Source organism: Opisthocomus hoazin, chromosome 10 (genome assembly GCF_030867145.1).
Source record: "Opisthocomus hoazin isolate bOpiHoa1 chromosome 10, bOpiHoa1.hap1, whole genome shotgun sequence".
Taxonomy (NCBI): Eukaryota; Metazoa; Chordata; class Aves; order Opisthocomiformes; family Opisthocomidae; genus Opisthocomus; species Opisthocomus hoazin.
Genome location: NC_134423.1, coordinates 14084870 through 14106027, shown reverse-complemented (window position 1 = coordinate 14106027; position 21158 = coordinate 14084870). Strand labels below are relative to the sequence as shown.

Sequence of the window (21158 nt, the reverse complement as noted above, 5' to 3'; positions counted from 1 at the left end):
AGACAGATAGGCAGAGCAAGGCTCAGCACCATCCCTGCTCCCATCTCCAAGCAAGAGCCAACGGGTGACCCCTGGGGCCAAACAAAGCCTCACCACCCCAGACACACCAAGAGCAGCCCAGATCTTGTGTAAGCCTCTAGCTCCATGCTCACCTGCCATCCAGCCACCATCTAAAGCATCACAACACCCCTCTCCGGTGCGGCTGAACTGAGGAGGACAGCAGGCCCTGGGACAGGTTGCCTCTCAACCATGCCGTGACCCTGCGGTGCAGTGCTCAAAGTGTCCTTGTCAAGTCTGCAGCATCCATTTCTGCCATGCCAAGGGCAGGGTCACCTGGCACGCATCTCCTCATGGTGCTAGTACTACTGCCCGCCCAAAGGTCCCTCCTCATCAGACATGCTGGGCTGGCTCACGATCACAGCTACACTGATGCACCTCAGTATGGCCCAGATTCAGCAGCTCCAGTGCCAGGGTTGCATCCCACTGCCCTGCTTCCCCACCAGGTCCAGCTCTGCAGCACTGGTCACGCAGGAGGAATTCTGTTTCAGCCATCCCACGTGGCATATGGGTCTTTTAAAGCACAAACAAATTCTTTTCACTTACAGCGTCTGCCATGTGAAACGTCCTCCTGTAATGGTGGCTGCTGCTGCAGAAGGTACTTTCCTGCTCCAGGGGTGGGCCTACGATGTACAGGCATCCCTGGGAACATGCTCTTGAGACTGCTCACCTCCAGATCCGAGAAGGCTACTGGATCCCAGCTAGTGCCTGGTACTCCTTGAGAGAAGGTGCTGAGCACTGTAGCTGAGGTGCTGACTACCTCACTTCCACACTCAGAGCTCCAAGACATGTAGAAGCGTTGCTCCAGGATCCAAGTAGTAGAGTCTTCATGACTTGGCATGGCCAAGATCAGCAAGCCCAAAGGATCTTTTGGCTCCAAAAACCTTCTGCACCAGTTCCAGCAAGTCATACTTGACTTCCCACAGTGACAGTTCCTCTAGCAGAGGCATGAGGAAGGACAGCAAAGCCTGGACCACTCATAGCTACCTTCCAGACATCTCCAAGGGCATCCTTCCTACTTCGGTGAGGGGAAAGGAGAATCCCTTGTTAGCAAAGAAGTCTTCGGGTTTGGCCCTTCCCAACTTCTGCAGGCACCACCAGAAACCCCCTCCATTTTGAGGCCAAGCAGGGAAAGCTGTGCCCAGCAACTCCTCAGATTAGCCAAGGAAGAAGACTCATTTCTGAAGCTGGGTTACATTTACTAGACCAGCTAGACAGCCAGGTAGCAGCAGTAGGAACAGTTTCCCCATCATGGGGACTAGTTGGGACATTGATGCTCAAAGCAGCTTAAACTCACATTTAAGAAACTTAGATTTGAAAGAGCAAGAAAGGAGAAGGAAGCTCCTTTACAGGGTATTTGCAGAGGCACCAGGACATGAGGAGATACCGGGGAGATTCCCACATCCCTCCTCCAGTAAGAGGAACTCATTGATAGACCAAGAGGAGGTCTGGGAACACACCAGTTCCCAGAACCTCCACGTGCATGGTGACTTCAGGGTATTTGCTCAGCCAACAATCTGTCACTAACAGAAAGCTGCATCCAACATCGAGGGGACTTATACAATGCATGAAGATGGCTCTGAAGCACCATCTTGGTTCAGCCAGAACCAGTGCAAGATGAACAAGTGATGACCATAACTACTACACCCTCAAGCTCTTTGTAGCAAGGAGTAGCATCAGAGAGTCATTTGACTTCGGAAATTATATTAGCCTTACTTGTTTCAAGTCAGAGAGCTAGAATCCATGCATGCAAGAGGTATCTAGGTCCACTCAAGCAGAGATTACAGAAGTCAAGAGATGCCTGGCACCAGTCCATGAAGTGCTACAGACATCCAGTATGTAACACAGGCTGCTCACCAGTGGCATTCCCGCCTGGTTTCTGGCAGCCCCGGCATGCAACAGCTAAGAAAGGCCAGGGATGACGTACTTGCTGCCGAGGAGGCTGTCTGGGAGCTGAGAGCCTTCTGCCTCCCCTAACAGCGTATTTTCTAACAATAATGGGCAACACTGCAGCCTTGCCGTGGACCACCAGGGAAGATGATCCTCTCCTAGCAGAGCTTAGCCAGGTACCTTCTCCGGGTCCTCATCCAGGCTCTGCCCACCCAGCACCACCTCATGTTTGACATTTTCCCCGTTCAGGGGTCCACGATGTCCAAGCTCTACCACGACGGCAGCAGCCACCACCCATGGAGCTGCAGTTTGGCCCATGAGACCAGCCACTGTCATTCAGAGGGAAGGGGCCAAGAGGACACATGGGACAACCACAGACTTCAGCCACCTGCATTGGGCATCTGGACAGCCTGCTCCACAGTACCCCTGCTCCCCATGGACCCACAGCTTTCCAGTGACCTCCTGGGAGAGCAAGGATGAACTGCTTCAGCAGACACCCAAGACAGCAGCGTGAACCCACGGCATCCTTATTAAGATATGACCACGAACGCAACACGCAGTGTCCACGGCAAGCAAGTAAGCTCCTCCAGCTGCCAGAAAAAGCTCTGCGTGCAAGAGGGGTGTGCAGCACCTCGGCAGCTGTCTCACACCACCCCTTGGAGTGCTGGGACATACACTGTCACACAGATTGGCAGCTGCCTGGAAAACTAAACAGAAGATAGCAGCAAGTGGGGAGGGATCGAGTCCGGGGAGGTGTCTGGTGAGGAACAGCAGGGACTGACATTAGGCCCTGTTTGTTTAACATTCCCGTTAACGACCTCGAGAGGAGTGAGAAGCATTCCTGTCCTCCGCATGTCACCGGGCAGGAAGGGGCTGCGAGATCCAGGGGCTTGCAGATAAGATAAAGGGAAAGGCTGAATTTGGGAGCTTCGCCCCACCGTATCTGGGGCACCAGCACCCTTCTGCAAATGCTCGGGGAGGCGGCGAAGGAGGCTCATGGGGCGGGGAGGGATGGAAATGGAGGAATGTCTGCAGCGCCAGGATCTGGCGGCATTATCCACGCAGTGTGGGAAGATATTCCAGCACACCCTCCTGCGTACGTTGGGACTGAAGGATTCAGCTCTGCCTTAAACTTGTTTATCACTCTGTATCAAGGGGAGCTCTGGGCAAGAATTTGGGTGGGATGTGGGATTAAACTCCCCAGACCATGCTGGGACCCTGAACACAAGGTCACTGCTGGTACCACCATTAGCTGCTTCTGCTGCAAGGAATGGCTCCTGGTCAGCCAGGAGGACGTGCGGGAAAATCAAGCGTTCAGAGGGCTCCCGCAGGCTCAGAGTGGCCACCATGGAGCCCAACCAGCAGCTCATCAACTACAGCATTATTTGTGGTGGATCCTGGCACAGAGAGGGCTTTCCAACAACAATCCCACCAGGGATAGGGACGCCCCCCCCCCCCCCCCCCCCCCCCCCAGCTCCAGCCCACCACCTCCCAAGCATCTTCAGCCACCTCCAGGGTCGTTGGTCTTCTGCTGCACCCCTGGGTGCAGGGTGACAAACACACCCAGGGAGGCTGCAGACCATCTAGCAGGGTGGACTGGACCGTCCCCCTCCCTGCACACACCCACGGGCAGCATGACAAAGAGCAGGGGCCGCTTCTGTTCCACCCTCGCCCTGTTCTCCATGGATGCAATCTTTATCTCGGTTTTCCAGCCACCAAGCATCACTCAGGGGAGGACCGGCCTCCCCAAAGGACTAGGATTCCCAGGCTCCTGAGACGCAGTAGCTTCCAGCACCCACTTTGCCAAACCACCACCCAGCAGCAGAGAACAGGCCGGCTTGGGGCCGGCACCACGAGCTCGCCTGGCCATGACCAGCGAAGCACCAGCCCAGCCGAAGCAATGCTGCATCAACCTCGGGCAGCTGCGCAGGCCAGTGAATAATTGGATCAAGGAGCCGCATTGAGCCTTCTGCGCACGCGTGCACAGCCCACCAAACCCCCAGTACAGACCCTCCCCACACTGGGGAAGCGATACAGGGCCCCAGGTGCTCTGTCCCTCTACCCACCCACACCAGTGCCACCCAGGGAGGCTGGGACATACCACCAGCAGCATCACATCCACGTACCATCGCATCACCTAAGCCCCACTCTGTGCAGGGGAGAGAAATGCTACAGCCACCGCCCACCAATCCATTCCACCCCATTACCCGGGTCCCCCCATGCCGGGGTTGAAGACCAGCAGGGACAACGGCCCCAAGACACCTGGTGCACGGGGACCATCCGGCCCTGGTGGGTGGCGGAGCAAGCCAGGCGCCATGTTGCAGTGGCGCAAACGCACGGCGCACTGGCGGAGGGTGAGGGGAGGGGGGCAGAGCACCTCCCCGGTCCCGAGGGCTGGGTGCAGAGGACTGCAAGAAAACGCAACTGAGGCCGGGTGTTTTCCAGCGTCGTCTCCAAGATGGAGGGTGGCTGGCGACCCACTGCGTCAACACCTGCTCGAGGGGCGCGATGAGAGAGGCGCTGCCCGAGCATCGATGCGACCAACAGCCAGAAGGGCAGACGTGAGCTTGGCCTCGGCATGTGGCTACAGCCGAGCAACCCTTGCAAGCCCTCCCAGCAGAGCCCAGCAGCATCCAGGCTCTGCAATGGCCACGCAGGGGATGGGGGCTGAAGGCAGGGCCCCTCACAGTCCCCCCAGCCCCAACAGGGCTGCCAGCACATGGGGAGGGGGGCAAGGTCTCCACCACCACGGTCCACGCGTGTCCCCAGCAGTCCACACAGGCAAAGCCTAGACGCGGGAGCCCGGTGCCCTCCAGCCGCGGGGGCTTGGGGACAGGAGACTCAAGGCTGGAGAGAGTGGGGACCTGCCAACCCCCTGCCCGGAGGGTCCGGGGTCGCGGGGCTGCCGAGGGCCCCCCAGCCGGGGTTCACCCTCTGCAGGGCTCCAGCCCGGCGAGCCGCTCCCGGCGCCCTGCCCGGGGTCCTCCAACCTCGACGCCTCCGCACCCCGGCTCCCACGGCCCGGCCTCTCCTCCCCGTCCCCGGCGCCCCGACGCCGCGCCCTCCGCTCCCTCCCCGGGGCCGCATCCCCGCTCCCTCCCCGGCCCCCCAACCCCGACGCCTCACCGCCGGGTCCCCGCCGCGCTCCGGCCCCGCTCCCCGCGACCCCCGCCAGGTCCCCGCAGCCCCGGGACCCCCCCGCCCCGCCGGCGCCCACCTCCTCCTCGACGGTGCCGCTGCCGTTGGTGTGCTCGGTGTCCTTGTTGAGGTTGCTCATAGTGGGGTGCCGGGGTGGGGACGGGGAGGGAGAGAAGTGTCGGCTGCTCCGGGGTAGCCGGTGCGCGGGGGTGGTGCGGGGCGGTGCGGGGCGGCGCGGCGCAGCCCTCCCGGCTCACATGCGGCGTCCCGGGACCGCGCCGCTGTTAAGGGCCGGGCCGGGCCGGGCCGGGCCGGGCGGAGCGGGGCCGAGCGGAGCGCAACGAGCCGCAGCTGCGGGGCCGACGCGCCCCTGCCCCCGCCGCCGCTGCTCCCGGTGCCGCCGCCGCGCACCGAGCAGCGGGGCCGGGACCCGCCCGCCCCGCCCCACCCGCGCGGGGCCGCCCCCGCACCGCCCGCCGCCAATCCGGGCCCGGCCCGCCCCCGGGGGTGTGGGGCTCGGGGGGGTTCTGTTGTTGTTGGGCTCGAGTTATTTTAATTATTTTATCCGCCGCCCCCCCCCCCCCCCCACTTTCCACGAAAAACTTTCTCAAACTTTGATGAACTTCAGGGCTTCGACTTTCTTAAAGGGGCCTCCGGCCCCTCGGCCCGCAGCGTGGCCGCGCCGCTCCTTCCCGGGCATCCCGGGGGCTGGGGGGCCGCGGCGGAGCTCCGCGGGGGGCCGAGGGCGCCGGGACGGCAACGCCGCGATGAGAGCCCCGAGCCCCGGAACAGCAGCCCCGGGAGCTCAGGACACGATCCCGTAATCCCGGGACAGTGGCCCCACGACGCCCAGGACAGCAGCCCTACGAGCCCGGGACAGTGGCCCTGAGACCCCAGGACAGCAGCCCCCCATCCCCTGGGGACAGCAGCCCAATTCCTCCTGCCCGAGCAGCCCGATGTCCCCACAGACAGCCCTGCTCTGGGGCCTTGGAGCAGGAGTGGGCTGGAGGCATGTCCATCTTCTTGCCCTTCTCCCTGCCCGCGCTGGTCCCTGACCAGCCTCGTCCTAACAGCGCAGGCAGGGAGGCTGGCACGGGTTGGAGCCAGGCTCTGGCAGGGTTCCCGGCTCCCAGCCCACACAGAGATCCCCACCGTACCCAGGGAGCAGCCCGACCCATTCCCATCTCTGCTATGGCAGTTGGAGAGGATGAAGAGGGTCCTGCCTTCTTCCAGGCCTCTGTGCAGCCGGCAGTTGGGGATGTGTGACGGGAGCAGAAAATGGGGTGTGTGTGGCTCGTTCCTGCGTGCTACATCTCACAGCTTGGTCCCTGTACGGGGTGCACGTGGAAAACCCCCCAGGGTTCGGGGTCAACCTACCAAGCGGGAGATGTTCAGGGGATCCTGAGCCACGCTGGCTTAACCAGTGTTGCTTGTACCCAGTCCTCGCCGCTTCCTCAGCACGGAGACTGAGTGGAAGTGCAGGGAAACATAGCCCTACCCCGTCCCAGTGTCCCACGGCCCCCCCCTGAGCTGCAAAAGCCCTGGCTGGAGCCGCTCGAATGCACCCATGGCCTGTGCTGTCCCAACTGCGTCGGACGTCACTTCAGAATCAAACTGAGTCCACGCCTGGCTCTGAGCGAGCGTTTGCTCCCGGCAGCAGCTCGGGGACAACGTCCTGCTCATGTGCACGCTGTGCCCAGGCGTGAGCCTGGCTGCGGGCAATCACAGCCGATTTCTCCACTGACACCTGGGCTTACTGCCCTCTTCAAGCCTCAGCCTCTGACTTGCTTTGCCACCTGGTTATGCAGAGGCTCCCCGTGAAAATTTAACCCTAAACTCAGCCATCGCCACGCGCGAGCATCATTCAGCACAAGCCAAGGAGCTGCGGGTCCAGCAGCGGGGAAGACGCGCAGAGAGCGCCGTCGCTGAGGTGCTTCCCACAGTCAAGCAGGCGCCCGCGGGGTTTCGCCGCAGGAGGTGCGTTGGAGGGGAGGAAGTGTCCTCCTGGGAGCCTCGCTTTGCGTTTCCCTGCTTTCTAGGTTAGGGCTTTCAGCAGCAGCAGCTGTTCGCACGTGGCACCGTGGGTTTGCGTCCTGAGTTCTCACACTCAGCAGCGGCAAAGCGGCGATTCCTTTTTGTAAGGCTGTGTAACGAGCCGCTAAGGCAGAGAGCCTGCCAGGTCATACAAGTGGGGAGGAAAAAGCCCACTTTTTAATTTAAAAAAACCCAATTTACTTCTTTACAATGTTGTCCTACACAGGTGGGGTTTTGGGAGACTTTTCACGCAAAGAATACACCCAGCCCTCCCGAACTGCAGTGAGAACCCCCAGCACACCCACGGAGCTCGGCACGGACAGATCCTCAGCAGAACAAGGGCTTTCTCTGGTCTTCACTGATGTTGCGCTTCATCATAACGTCGTCCCCAGCGCAAGACTGAACAGGAATAACTCCCAGGAATAGCGTTGCCTGCTGTGCCACAAAGACTCAAAGCAAGCCCACCCTGATGAAGACCAGGAATATTTGCTTCCCGTGCTAAATAAGAAAAACCGAGTATAACCTCACAGAGCTTTCTCCGTGTTTAGTTTTTGGGGTTTTTTTACTTTCTACAGCCTTTGAGTCAGGAGACGAGAGGCCTGCAGCAAGCAGAGGAAGACACAAAAGGCTGGAAGTCAGAAAGCAGCAGCAGGTTTTCGTCAGACCCCCAAGGAAGCCACGCTGTGCGCACATGCAGAGGAAACACGCCGCCTCTTCCATAGCAGGAAAAACACCCGCCGCAAGCAGAAGAGCTGCTGCATCCATCACACTGGGGCGATGACGGCAGGTCCACCACATCACTGCCAGACTGACGGCCCATAACCTGTGGTTTATTCTGTAGGCAAGTTAATCGCGTTGCTGTTGGGCAAGAGAGAAGCATCCTGCTTGCAGGACCACCCCCCAGAGCTGTCTGTGGTGGCAGCATCCCTACATCCCAGCATGTCGTGGCTCCTAAGTCCCTTTGACATCCCCATAAACATCACACTCAGGCAGCCTCTCCCCTCCCACAGCAGATGGAGCCCTTGCTGGTCCAACCAACTGCACAGGGAGGAGATGTTTCCTGCCCCCAGGAGCTTGCAAGGGTGGACAAAAGTTGGGACAAATGAAGCAGTCACTGCTATCAGGTTGTGCAGGTGAGACAGTCCACCAGAAAACTGTGATGTCTCTGCAGTGGTTTGGGCTGAGGATTTTTTCTTTGGGTGGTTCTCCACTTCCATGTGGAGATGCTCAGCTTTAACCATGCGATCTGAGACCACATCAGCTGAACCAGTGCAGGACCAGGGTGACACTCTGGACCGCACTTCTCCAAGTTTTACAGCAAAGTATTTTTACACCAATACTTCTCACCCTGAGGCATCTACCACCTAACCGCATGTCCCTCTGCAGCCTAGCCAAGGTGTGCACCAGAGGCCCTGTCCTTGCCATACCACAGCCAATGAGATGCACTGGTTAGAGGAGCAGAGCTGATGCTGTGACTGCCCAGCCCGCACCCACCAACACCCCCCGCATCAGTTCCTGTTCAGCGTGGACGAGCTGGTGGCGAGCCAAAGTCACACTGATGAAAAGCATCTAAGTGAGACCAAAAAGTTACTCTTAGGCCCAAGACTGCACGGTCTCCTGCAGTCACTTGAACACACACTTCAATTGCAGTGTTGTAACGTTCTCGTAACTCAGCAGCAATGCCCTCCTACACCCAGCTACGCTGCTGCAAGCACGTGGCAGGGCTCAGAAAGCAGCTTGGGGGGGAGGTCTCCCAGCCACAAGCCCCAGGCAGGTCACTGCCAGCTGGAAAACAGCATCTCCATCTCCAGAGCAACTTCCAGGTCTCCTCCACGCTGCTTCACACACAGGGATGGGCAGCCCACACAGGGCTATACCTGTCTACAGGTGCCCTGCCACAATGCCCCACGCAAGCAGCTCCAACCACACTGTCCTGTCTGTAACAGGCACAAACCAAAGCATAGGAAGTTCCAGCTGAACATGAGGAAGAACTTCTTCACTCTGAGGGTGACAGAGCACAGGAACAGGCTGCCCAGAGAGGCTGTGGAGTCTCCTTCTCTGGAGATATTCAAAACCCGCCTGGACGCAGTGCTGTGCAGCCTGCTCTGGGTGACCCTGCTTCAGCAGAGGGGGTTAGACTAGATGATCCCCTGAGGTCCCTTCCAACCCCCATGATTCTGTAAATGATGGGAACTGCAGTGCCTTGTCAAGAAAAAAGAAGAAAAGCTGCAAGGTGCTCACAACCATCAAGCAGGTCCTACCAAGGGGATTACTTATATACTTGAGATAGATTATAATCAGCTGAGAAATCAAGGTGGGACTTGACACGACAACCACCTGTAGACAATCTTGTGTTGTCACATAGTTTCTCAGCTTAACATTTTCCAAGGGCTCTTTCTCACTCTTGAACCAGCAGGTCACCAGTGTAGGAGGTAGGATGGCCAGGAGCAGTGTCCAGCCGCTCAGATGCTGGTTATAGTCTCTGGCTGGGCTCCTGCATCCTGTATCTGCTGCCCATTTGTTTTGTGATCCCAGGACTCATTCACCCATCTGTAGAGAGGTGATGAATTTAATTTTGGGGATCATGGTTGTTGTCATAGTGGGTACCTTGGATCCCTGCTACCCCAAAACTCATCGCGGGCTGTGCCACGCTTTGGATGAGGTGCTGGGTTGTTTTGCTGTTTCTCACTGCTTGTCTGGGACAACAGCTGAGCCTTGGCTCTTGTCCCAGGGCAAAGAGGATGCTCCCGTGCCACTTCCAACATGTTTGAGGTATGGTGAAGGAAGGTTCTTTGCTCACTGCCAGCGCCAACTTCTCCTCCTCCTGTCCTTGTGTGGGAGTCCCCACATCTCCCCAGACCAGGCCAGCTAGCACTGCTCATCCTGCCCCAGAGATGTCCCCGTACACCCCTCCATCCGTCCCAGCTGCTCTTGCCTCATGCCCTTTAGTCTTTCTGGCTAATTATCCCAGGCTGGGATTTGAAACACTGGCTAGAAACAGGCCACTAACCAAGGAATGTGGAGAAACCATGACTTCCAAACAAGCAGTGCAGACCAGCCAACCCTACTGTGCCACAGGGCCGGCTGGTGCTGCTGTGACGAGTGATGGGCACATGCAAGTTGGGTGCTGGTGCTGTCACCAAGGAATCTTTACAGGACCTCAGATGAGTTCTCAGAGAACTTTCTGGCCACAGGCAGGAGAAGGCTTTAGGACTGAGACACTTCTTTTGGTACGGATTGGCATCCAAACATCCGGAGACTTGTTATAGCATCACACTACGATGGTGGGAAGGGACCTCTGGAGTCTCCCATCCAATAGCCTGCAGGGCTGTCACCAGAACTGGATCAGGTTGGTCCTGCCTTGAAAACCCCCAAGGATGGAGCAGCGCCACCTCTCCAGGTGTCCCACCCTGCAGGGAAGAAGTCTTCCCTAACACCCAGCTCAACCCTCCCAAGCCATCATCTGTGGCTGTTGCCTCACGCTGTATCATCTGCCGCTATCATGGAAAGTCTAGTTCCTCCATCTTTATAACTACCCCTCTAGGAGTTGTAAGCTCCTAGTAGACCCCATTTTGTCCTCCTTTTGGCCAGACTAACCTAGCCCAGCTCCTTGGTGATGCCTCACTGTCTCCTTCTGTGGTTTCCCCACCTCCCAGTCCCCCTCTCTGCCTGACGCAGAGCCTACCCAGCCATTACTCCCAGACCCACAACCTCTTTGGCCCATCTGTCCCCAAACAGCAGGGGTGGCCCTTGGCCAAGACCAGGCTGAAGAGCAGGCCCCAACCCATTCCATGCATTGAACCAAATGCCGTGTGGCTACATCGGTCCTAAGCACCACAGAGGTTCAAGTGGTGGAGAGCTGCTCCTGCCCAGTCAAACCATTCAGGTTCCTGCTGGTCTCAGTTCTTTTGCTGTATTTAACCATGATACATGCAGGACATGTCGCTCCTCCTGGGAGAAGGGGATGGGCAGCCCTGGAGCACGTGCACGCCACATGCAGTTAGAGGCAAGGTCATCGTAAGAGGCTGAGGACTGCAGAGCAACAGGAGGATGCTTGAAGGCAGGAGAGCAGCAGGTCACCCCACGTAATGGCCAGAGCAACCTCTCAGGGCATCCCCTCCATGCCCCGAATCGATCAGTGAGGCACTGCCAGCCCCTTCCCCTCTGACACCCGTGACATCCCCAGGATTGACTTCGTAGCACTGCTGAAGGTCAGGGGATGAAAGTCATGGAAGAAGAATTGATGCCAGAGACTGCTGGTATCTGGGTACCGAACGACGGGACGCAAATGGCCCCATCCCGGGGGCTGTGCAGGATTTCGGGTGGCCCGGTGGGTGTTGGGCAGAGACAAGGAGGGGAGGAATGGCAGGGCTCATCCAACATCACATGCCTGGAGTAGCTGCTTTGAGGACGGCACTGAGCGCTTTCAAACTTTAATTCCTTTCCGTACGTCACCGCTTGTCTTCTCCGGCTCTGCCTTCCCCCAGGAGGACAAGCTGAAGCTAACCGAGAAAGACAAGGGCTCGGAGGTGTGCGCAAATGTTTGCTCAGACGCATCGGATCGCTGCAAAGCTGCTTTTATGGGCATTTCAGAGCGGTTCCTGGCAGCGCTGCTGGAGCTGAGCTCTGAGGACGCTCGCTGCACCCCGTGACGTGAACCCACCGAGTGGGCTTCAGACGAAAAAGGGGCGAGGAGAGCTCCTGTTTACAAAATTTGAATTAAAAAATGCCGCCAAACAGAAAAGCCTGTTTGGAGCCAGGAGCAGGAACAATAACCCAAACGCTTTCCTCTGATGGGTTGCAGATGCAACATGCCAGCAATATCCTGGTGGAAAAAGCGCTGCTGCACGGAGGGCTTTTGCCGGTTATTCACCTAGGAAATGAAGACAGTACTTCAGTCTGCCCCAAAACTCTTTGTTTTTTTGCCTTGAAAATGAAATATGGAGAAAAAAAGGGCAGTGCTCCTCCTTGCTTGTGCAGTGATTAAACAACATACTGTTATCTCTTTAGTTTCATAATTAATGTGTCGTTTGCACTATCCAGGCTTAATAAGTATGGGGAAGAAACCAGCGGGGAACCTTTTGTGTGGGCATTTATTAAAGGCCCCAGAAGCAGCCCAGCCGCATCCATGGAGGGGTTGCAAGCCTGGCACTGGCGCTTGTGCTGCACTGAACCGCTGCCCAAGTGGCATCGACAGCTGGCCTTTAACGGAGACAGAAACGCGGCTTTGCCGAGTGTGGGGTGAGGGCTGTCCCAGTGCCGGGTGCCTGCCATGTGCCCACACCTTGCAGACATGTTTGAGCACGAGAGCTCTCCTTCCATGTCCATTCTCCGTAGCTCCTTCTGTAGCCGTTCAGCAAGGAGAGCAGCTGAAGCCACCATGGTCCTCTCGAGGGCCAAAACGATCCCCGCCTTGCAGCTGGACCTCGCCGATGATACAATCAGTATGATGCCTTGTCCACAGAGGAGCTGGGAGCTGCCTCGGTTGTTGAGGTCCCACACAGCTTGGAAGGGCCTTAATGGAGGGACTTCTGCAGTCGCGTCTGCCCCTGCTCATTTAAGCCTTCGCGGGAGCTGCCCCACTGGTGCAGGGACAGGCTCTCAGCTCTGCAGGGGGAAAGGCTCCCCTCGACCCCGTTATCACCACCTCTGTCAGTGAGCACAGCTCTGCTTCAGCGTCTGGCACTCGGCACCAACAAAGTGGCACCGATGGTCTCCAGAGCTATCCTGGCGGCAGGGAAAAGGCACAGCATGCTGTGGCAAGCCTTTGCCAGGCCAGATCCTGCCCCTTCCCACACTCTGCAGTTGTTTGACTGCAGTTTTGACAGGGTGCTCAGTGAGAACATTGGCTTTGGCACCCACATGGGTGGCTGGAGCAGCAGGGACGGGACGTGGCTTGACCCAGGGCATTGAGAGACGGTCAGTGTCATGGGTGTCCTGAGCCTGCATGTGTTGTCCTACCACAAGACCTGTCCCAGGCACCTCTGGGCATCAGGAAACCCAGGGTGCCTAAGCCCAGATCCCCCTCTGTCGTCAGCCAGGTGCTACCAAGTGGAAGGGCCATGACCCATCATGCTCAGCACGGCCTCTCCAGATTAGATCTCTTCATCTTCTGTTAAATTATCTTCATATCCAATTAACAGACATTATGAAGGGCAGAAATGCTCACGAACTTTAGCATTAAGCATCTAGACAATCAAGAAGGACCATCTCTGTAATGGAGGAGGTGGGCAGCTTTGAGCCCTGCCACGTGGTATGTTCCCTGGTCATCACAGAAAGGCAATTGCCCGAACTCTCCCAAGAGGAAAGGCGTCCCATTTTCACGAAGGTTATTAATGTCCAGCCCTTCTAAACACTGGAGACCTTGTCAAATAAAACAAAAGGACTTGTTGTGGAGGAATCCTTGGCAACACGACCAACATACACATGACCTTCCGACTTGGAAAACAGATGGCCAAAATCCCAAACGAGCAATCCCACCGCACACGGCACGGCTCAGCTCCCCTGCTGCCGCCGCTGCCGGCAACAGGCCATGATGCACCGCGGTCCACAAAGCACAAAGGAGCAAGCCCAGGGAGCAAGAAGGGACATGCAAGATGACCACTGCTCCAGCCTGGACATGGTGCTTTCTCTGTGGCAGCCATGAACCTCCAAAAGCCCTTTATCAGCTCCTTTATCACATCCTTCCCCAGGATTCTCCCCGCTCCCATAGGCTGCCCTCGTCCAGCCCCTTGCAGGTCCACCCTGGGGGTATGTGTCCACGGGTGGCTTCAAGGGTAGGGAAGAGGTCTCCTTGCAGCCTCCTTCCTCCTCCCTAGTGTTCTCCAGGCGAGTGTAAAGCCCTGCCACACCGAGTGCTGCACCACAAAGGACAGCCTGGGACACCTCCATTCTCAGACTCCGCATGCTGCTGCCCAGCACGGGGGAGATCCCAGCGCACCAAGCATGATGTGGACAAGACCTCCTGCTGACTCCAGCCTCCCATCTCCTCTGGTCAAGGAGGACCCATGCCCTTCTCCTGGAGATGACGCTTCCTAGCCAAGGGTGCATCGTGCTCTGTAACAGCCGCCGTTCCGTCGCTGCCGGCACTTTGAAGGCTGCTCCTCGGTCATGTGGATAACGAGAGGGATTAGCAAGTCAGGGGAGGATGAGAGATAAATGAAGCATCGTCTTGCAAGAGGCTGCTCCATCCATCCTGCTTGTCTTTGGGTGGAGAAAGGAGAGCAGAGGGCAGCGGTAGTGGGCAGGCCAGGTACCGCAGCACAGTTCCACGGTCGCTCCTGCCCTTCTGGAGCTGGCGGTGTGAAAGCCATTGTGCCATGGCAGCACCCTTTCCGATGCCGTCCCCACGCCAGGGATGCTCACCACAGCTCAGCCGGGCAAAGCCAAGGAGCCTCCATGACCTGCGGGATTTTTGAGGGCACCTTGGCTGGGCCAGAGCCCAGGGTTCCCAACAGGCACAGTGAATGGCCCATCCCCAGGGCACCCCAAGTCTCACCCGTCAGAGCTTCAAGCCTTGGTGGCAAACTAAAGCAATATATCTTCCCAATTCTCAGTCCCAGAAATGCCAGACTTGTTTAAAATGGACTGTTTAGACGAATTTGTATATGTTGGTATGTTGGACACCCAGCATGAAAGACTTCAGCTCACGATTAAAGTATGGCAAAGCCCTAAAACCACAGAAAACAAAGAGTTTTATCATGGGAAGCACTGGTCCCTGGGATGAGCTATAATTACTTCTGTTCTGCTTCGACCTCCGTGCGTAAACACCAAGGACCGACGGCAGCACAGGCCGATTTTCCAGAGTCGGCTGCTGCCGATCGCTTCAGCTAATGGGATGGGAGGGGACACACTGCAGTACAAAGTGCCCATGTCCACACGACAGACACACTGGGCGCACACCCGCAGTGTAGGCACTTCACCCAAATCCCAAATTCCTGTGAAACACCCGCTGCATCACTGACCATCACCAGCGCAGACTTCCCAGGAAAAATTCATTTTCAGGAAGGGAATACGGCCTGGAAAATTCCAGCCTTGTAGAGGAACAACAAGTAAGGGGCTGTGATGGAAACTGTTTTGCAACCTTAAATATTTTACCCCAAACACCGGCAGCCCAGGCAGCGCCTCTCACCCCGTAATCTCATTAGTCTCCTTGGGAATGCCTGCCCCACAAGAGCCCCTCTTGCCCTCTTATCGCTCCCTGTGTACACCCGCTCCCCCCAGGCACCAAAAAGAGCTCCCCGTGAAGCCTGGGGGTCTGGCGAGCCCCCCGTGCACGTGCCCTGCCAGGCAGGTCCCGGGAATGCCTGATTTATAGTCTTATGCCTCATTCTGTTTACGCCAGGCGAGTTATTTAAAACAAGGAGAGCGAGAGGAGCCCGGGTTTTGTTTAAAAGTCCAGCGAGGAGATTTGCCTTAAATAGTCAAGAGCTGAGATTGGAGAGGAGGCCGCCCAGCAGCCCGGACCTCCAGGGTGGGAGCGGAACTGGCACCCGCGGGGGGAGCTGGCTGGCTGCAGGAGAGGTGGCAGGAGGCTCCCGCTTAGCCCTGGGGAGTTGAACCACCCCGAGGGATCACTCGCAGCCCCGGCTTTGCGTGGCCTGTGGCACCGGAGACATGGTTCACCTCCACGACACGAAACAGCAGTCTCAGGAGAAACGTTGCCGATACTTGCAAGCCAGCTGTTCACTCTAAACCCTAGTAATGGCAATCCAAAATCTGCCCCACAGACAGAATTGGTGCAGCTACCCCAAAGCAAGCCATCTGCAGCCTGGCACAGCCCCAGCTATGAACCCCTCAAGCAGCCGCCCTCCACTCCTCGAGGTCTCCTCCTTAGGAGCAAGGCTAGACATGAAGCCACACTGATGTAAGAGCATCCCACGGGGGGATGACACAAGCTTCGTTTGCTCGGTGCTGAGCACAGATCTGATTGCTCCCTATAAATACATCCGGGGTCAACACCAGGGACGGGGAAGAGCTATTTAAACTCAAGGAGGATGCTGGCAAAAACAAAAGGCTATATATAAACTTTCCATGAGCAACGCCAGGCTGGAGGGAAGGTTTTAACTCCTGGAGCAGGGAGGTGGAGAAAGAGGCCCCCAAGGAGTGGGAAGAGGCAGTGGGATGGAGCTAGACACATTTCTCTGTGACCCCAGGGTGGGCAACCCTGGTTTCCCTCCATCACCCATCACCGAGACCAGCAAAATCAGCGGAGGGGCCGGCAACCAGCCTTGGCATTGCAGCGATAGCTCCCAACCCTGCTCCAGGCAGGACAGCAAGGGGCAAGAATCTCTTCAGATATTTTTCCACTTTCTTGACTTATTTGGTCAAAATTGCTGATGAATTAATCAGAATTATGAGTAACTTGGGTGCCTCGAAACACTCGGCAGCAACAGTTGAATGCTGAAAGGCAGAGCGGTTGCACAAAGCCTGGCACCCTTTGCTAATCCCTCCACCCCTGCTAAATCCTGCACCCGCCGTTAGCGCATGCATCATCTGCTAATCCCTAATCCTTGCAACCCTGCCCATCCCTGCAGCCTTGCTGATCTCTGCAGCTCCTGCGTGCCCTGCCAACCCCTGCACCCCAAGGAGCCCTGGTGCCTGCTCCCCGCCACCCACTGCACCCAAACCCGCCCTGGGCAGCGGGGACAGGGCAGAGCTGCCCTGTCCATGCCCAGCATCCCTGCTGAACGCTGACAGTCACTCATGGGAACGGCTTGAGCAAGAAATACCACATTTGGGGGGCGTTACGGAGACAACGGGGAGAGGAGGCGGAGAGCGGGACCGCGTGGTGGGGCAGGCTGGTGTCATGGCCCCCAGGAGCGGGCAGGACTCCAAACTGCCTATTTTTGCAGCTTGTCTCGGAAGGATCTGAGCACCGGGACATGGCCGGCTCCCACCGCACATCGCAGAACAGCGGTACTATTGGCAGGGCGGGGGGATGAAATATTCTGAGAGGTTTAGAGCAATTCGGTGTCTCCCACAGAGCACGCTGATGAATATTTCAGAGGAACAGGCACCCGAAGGAGGGCTGCGAGCTGGCTGAGAGCTTCACCAAACAGCCACCCCGTAACCATGGCGGCCATGGTGCCGTCTGGCAGGGATGCTGCTGGGCGACAACTGGGAGCATCAGGCCACGCCAGCGGAGATGCCTGACAGAGCAGAGCTCTGGGACAGCCTGAAAACGGCTGACTGGGGCAGTGACCAAGGAGGACATTGCTCCTGGAGGTGTCTGGTGTCTTCCCACTCTGTACCCAGTGACCTGATAGCAGTGAGGGCTTGTTCCCACACGTGTGTCCACCGATCCATCAGCTGTCCTACGTCACTTTGGAGCTGCTTCCCAGCAAACACTGAGGCAGACCTCATCTTCCCAGTTCCTCCCAGCTGACCCCTGTCCTGCTCTTCCTCTCCAAGCAGCATGGCTGCTCTGCTTCTACTCTGTCACCCCAAGTCTTTGGCTCGCTGTGGGGGGAAGATGACAGCATTTGTTAGAGAGGATGTGCATGCTGTCATGGGGAACTCCACGTCCGGCACCAGCATTTTCTAGGCTGTGAGAGGAGGAAGCCGACCACAGAGAAAGTGAAGTATGGGCTCTAGCAAGAGGTCCATAAACATTTGTCACTGTAAATTAAAACAGAGCTGCCCATGTCTGCCATGCTCCCAAATCCCCTAAGCCGCAGCCCTGATAGCAGCCCCACTGGTGCCGGTGTTGCAACGACCAGGGGAGTGTGCAGAGTCACGTCCCAGATGAAAAGTTCAGGTCCGAGCTGGGGGAGCCTCCAGGGCAGAGTAAAGGCAATGGGGTTTGAGAAGCCGCACCCAGGGATGTGCTGGCACCCCGCTGTCGCCGACCCAGCATGGAGCTGCAGGCCACCACCAGACACATGCCCTGTTCTCTCCCAGCAAAGATGGCCCGGGACAGGACCCCCGGTGTGCTGGGAAGGGGCTTTAATTCCTGCTACATCCCCTGGGTGTGACAGCAGCAGGTCTGGGAGAGCGCGAAGCAGGGAGACAGACTGCCGAGGGGAAAGTTTCGGGGTGGCAGGAGTGAAGGCAGCACAGCTGTCGGTGGTGCCGCTGTGGGCTGAGCCAGCGCTGAGGCCACATTCCCCAGAGACAGATAAAAGCTACCGTAAAAGGGGAGACCTGTCACTTGGGCTGGTCTGGCTTGTCTCAGCATGACAGGGAGAGCAGTGAAGCACTCAGCGAGCGGGTGCCACCGCAGCTCTGGTGGCTGGGAGCCGCCTTATCGGCAGCATGCCGCGTCCCTGGCACTCGCTGAGCCATGCCAGGGAAAGCACCGACCCACCGAGGCAGCTCCGAGCTGCCTCAGCCCCGTCCCCCCCGTGATGGCAGCCTGCAGCCGCATGCCCGGCTGGATCCATCGCATCGAGCCCCAACTCTGCATGCCGTCGCCCTGCCACAGCGGCCCTTCAGTGGGAAGCCAGGCTGGCTTGTGGGGGCGCCCAATGTTTCCAGGGTGCAGCCCATGCCTAGGTCCCTCCATCACCCTCGTGCACCCAAGGGAGCAGGGGCCTCGGGCGAAGGGAAGGCAAGAGGGATGCATTAGGAGGAGCATGGCCAGCAGGTCGAGGGAGGTTCTCCTACCCCTCTATTCTGCCCTGGTGAGGCCCCATCTGAAGTGCTGCGTCCAGTTCTGGGATCTCCAGTTCAAGAAAGATGAGGAGCTACTGGAGAGAGTCCAGCGGAGGGCTACGAGGATGATCAGGGGACTGGAGCATCTCTCCTACAAGGAGAGGCTGAGGGAGCTTGCTTGCTCAGCCTGAAGAAGAGAAGGCTGAGAGGGGACCTTAGAAATGCTTACAAATATCTCAAGGGTGGGTGTCAAGAGGATGGGGCCAGACTCTTTCCAGTGGTGCCCAGCGACAGGACAAGGGGCAACGGGCACAAACTGAAGCAGAGGAAGTTCCACCTGAACATGAGGAAGAACTTCTTCACTCTGAAGGTGACGGAGCCCTGGCCCAGGCTGCTCAGGGAGGCTGCGGAGTCTCCTTCTCTGGAGATATTCCAGACCCGCCTGGACAAGGTCCTGTGCAGCCTGCTCTGGGTGACCCTGCTTCGGCAGGGGGGTTGGACTGGGTGACCCACAGAGGTCCCTTCCAACCCCGACCATTCTGTGATTCTGTGATTCTGTGAAGAGAGAGCAGCCTCCTCCAAAACAGCAAGAAAGGCAAACTTCGGTGCTGCCAGCATGGAGCAGGGGCCTGGCAGGAGCTGCGGGGGGGGCCGCTGACTGTGACAGCTTTTGCTTACGATCGGCAAAACACTCGAGATCCATAAGAAGGAAGAGGCTCTTTCGGAGTCAACTGCAAAATATTGTCTTTGCACAGCTCAACTCCCCCACCCGGGCCTTCTCCTTGAAGTCTTGGCAGCTCTCGGGGAGAAGATTTCCTTCCTCCTTACCCCTCCGCGAACGGCAGTGTTCCTCCCCGCAGCCAATTAGTGAGCCAGGGTCGGGGGTCAGGGGGCTTCCCGAGTTCATGGTGCTAACCGCCGAACCGCTGCCGAGCGAAGCTGCCATGGAGTGGTGCACACGGGGTGGACCCAGCTGTGTCCCCCCCCTCCCCAAGGTCTCCGAATTTCCCCCACCATCACCATTTGCCAGGTTCCCCCTTCTCCACCCAGCTCCCTGCTTCATTCCTGCCTCGACCTGACAGCCTCCAGCTGCCATCCCGGCCCCCACGCATCTCTCCACAGAGCCATCAAGGCTTCATCCCACTGCTGGCAGGTTTGCAGGGCTGGAGGAGGAGCCCACGTCTCTCCAGCCCTGTCTCGGCGCAGCCTCACTAGCCCAGACAGCCCTGCTCCGCGCCAGCCCCACCACCAGCCCCCCACCAGCCTCCCCCTTTTCCTCTGTGAGCCACGCTGCAGCGGGCCGGTCGCCGCTATCAAATATTCATGGCCCTGCGTGGTAAATAAGCATTATGAATTTATGACTTGCTGAATTAAACAGGCTCCGTCTCGGGCCGGCTGCCGTTCGGCAAGGCGGAAGGAACGGTGGCGTTGCTGGCATGGGGCAGGGCTGGCACATGCAGCAGCAAAGGGTGCCGGCACAGCCCCAAAAGCCGACCGCGTCCAAACCCAAACCAAGCCCTGGCTTTGGGAACACCCACAGCCCTGCAGCCCCTGAGACCTTGCGCCAAGGCTCTTCACCTCCTGCAAATCCTTCGCTGCCCTCTGCATTTCAGCTCTCCCTGGGGAAGCTGACAGTGCAAACTTCCCCCTCCATGGAGCCACAGTACCTCGGAGTAGAAAGGAGTGAATCAAGGCTCAGCTTCACCCGTTTAAACAATATTTAGTCCAGCACTACAGTTACGTGACCAACCAGGTTAATGAATAACATGGCAAGTGTTTGCCCGACGCAGGAAAGAAGCACGGAATGATTTTGCTCTGCTCAAAGAAGCCAGTAGAAAGTCGCTTCCGAAAGCCCCAGGGAGCTGCACCGACGCGGGGAAGGAGCAATGCCTGGCTCACCTGGCACCATCAGAAGAGGATGGCTTTCCACGGCGGATCCGACATGTTGGGCACAAGGAGAGGGTGGCATCTGAGCCCGGTCTCCTCTCGGGGTGATGTTCTGGTGTCCAAGCGAAGACCTTCATGAGAAGGGGAATGTAGGGATGGGGTCGGGGCAGAGGGATGGGATAGGCACTGCAGCAGCGGGTGTGCCATCACTCGACCTCACTCAGGGGTGTTAAAAGCAAAGCGAAGGACAGGGGACAGGATTTCCAAGACTGGCATGACATGGAGCACACGGAAATATATGAACAGCAGCGCGAAAGGCTCCCTGCCAGCACCATTTCTCAGGCGAGCACCGTTCTGAGCTGACCCTGGATCAAAGGATCAAATTCAGAGGGCGAAACATTTTTGCCCAAGAAAATACAGCACTTCACACACTCCTGCCACACTGCAAGCCCAGGAAAAGCAGCCGGCCAGTGCCACATGCGTTGGCCACAGAGCGAGGCCCGGAACGTTGCTGGCACCATGTCCCCTGTGATGCAGTGCCACAGCATGCACATCTT

At 57.9% G+C, this 21158-nt stretch overlaps 1 protein-coding gene across 4 annotated transcripts in view; it reads right to left on the bottom strand.

Annotated features, from left to right (window-relative positions):
- Positions 1–20402, bottom strand: part of RBPMS2 (RNA binding protein, mRNA processing factor 2) — a 44075-nt gene extending 23673 nt beyond the window's left edge. For 3 of the 4 annotated variants that reach the window (XM_075432001.1, XM_075431998.1, XM_075432000.1), the window contains exon 1: positions 5165–5385. In XM_075432001.1, the coding sequence (XP_075288116.1) occupies positions 5165–5224 (60 nt within the window). In that variant the 5' untranslated portion in view covers positions 5225–5385. Of the gene's footprint in view, positions 1–5164; positions 5386–20292 lie in introns of those variants that run through there. The other variant, XM_075431999.1, reaches the window with a different exon arrangement.
- Between the last annotated feature and the right edge of the window lie 756 nt (positions 20403–21158).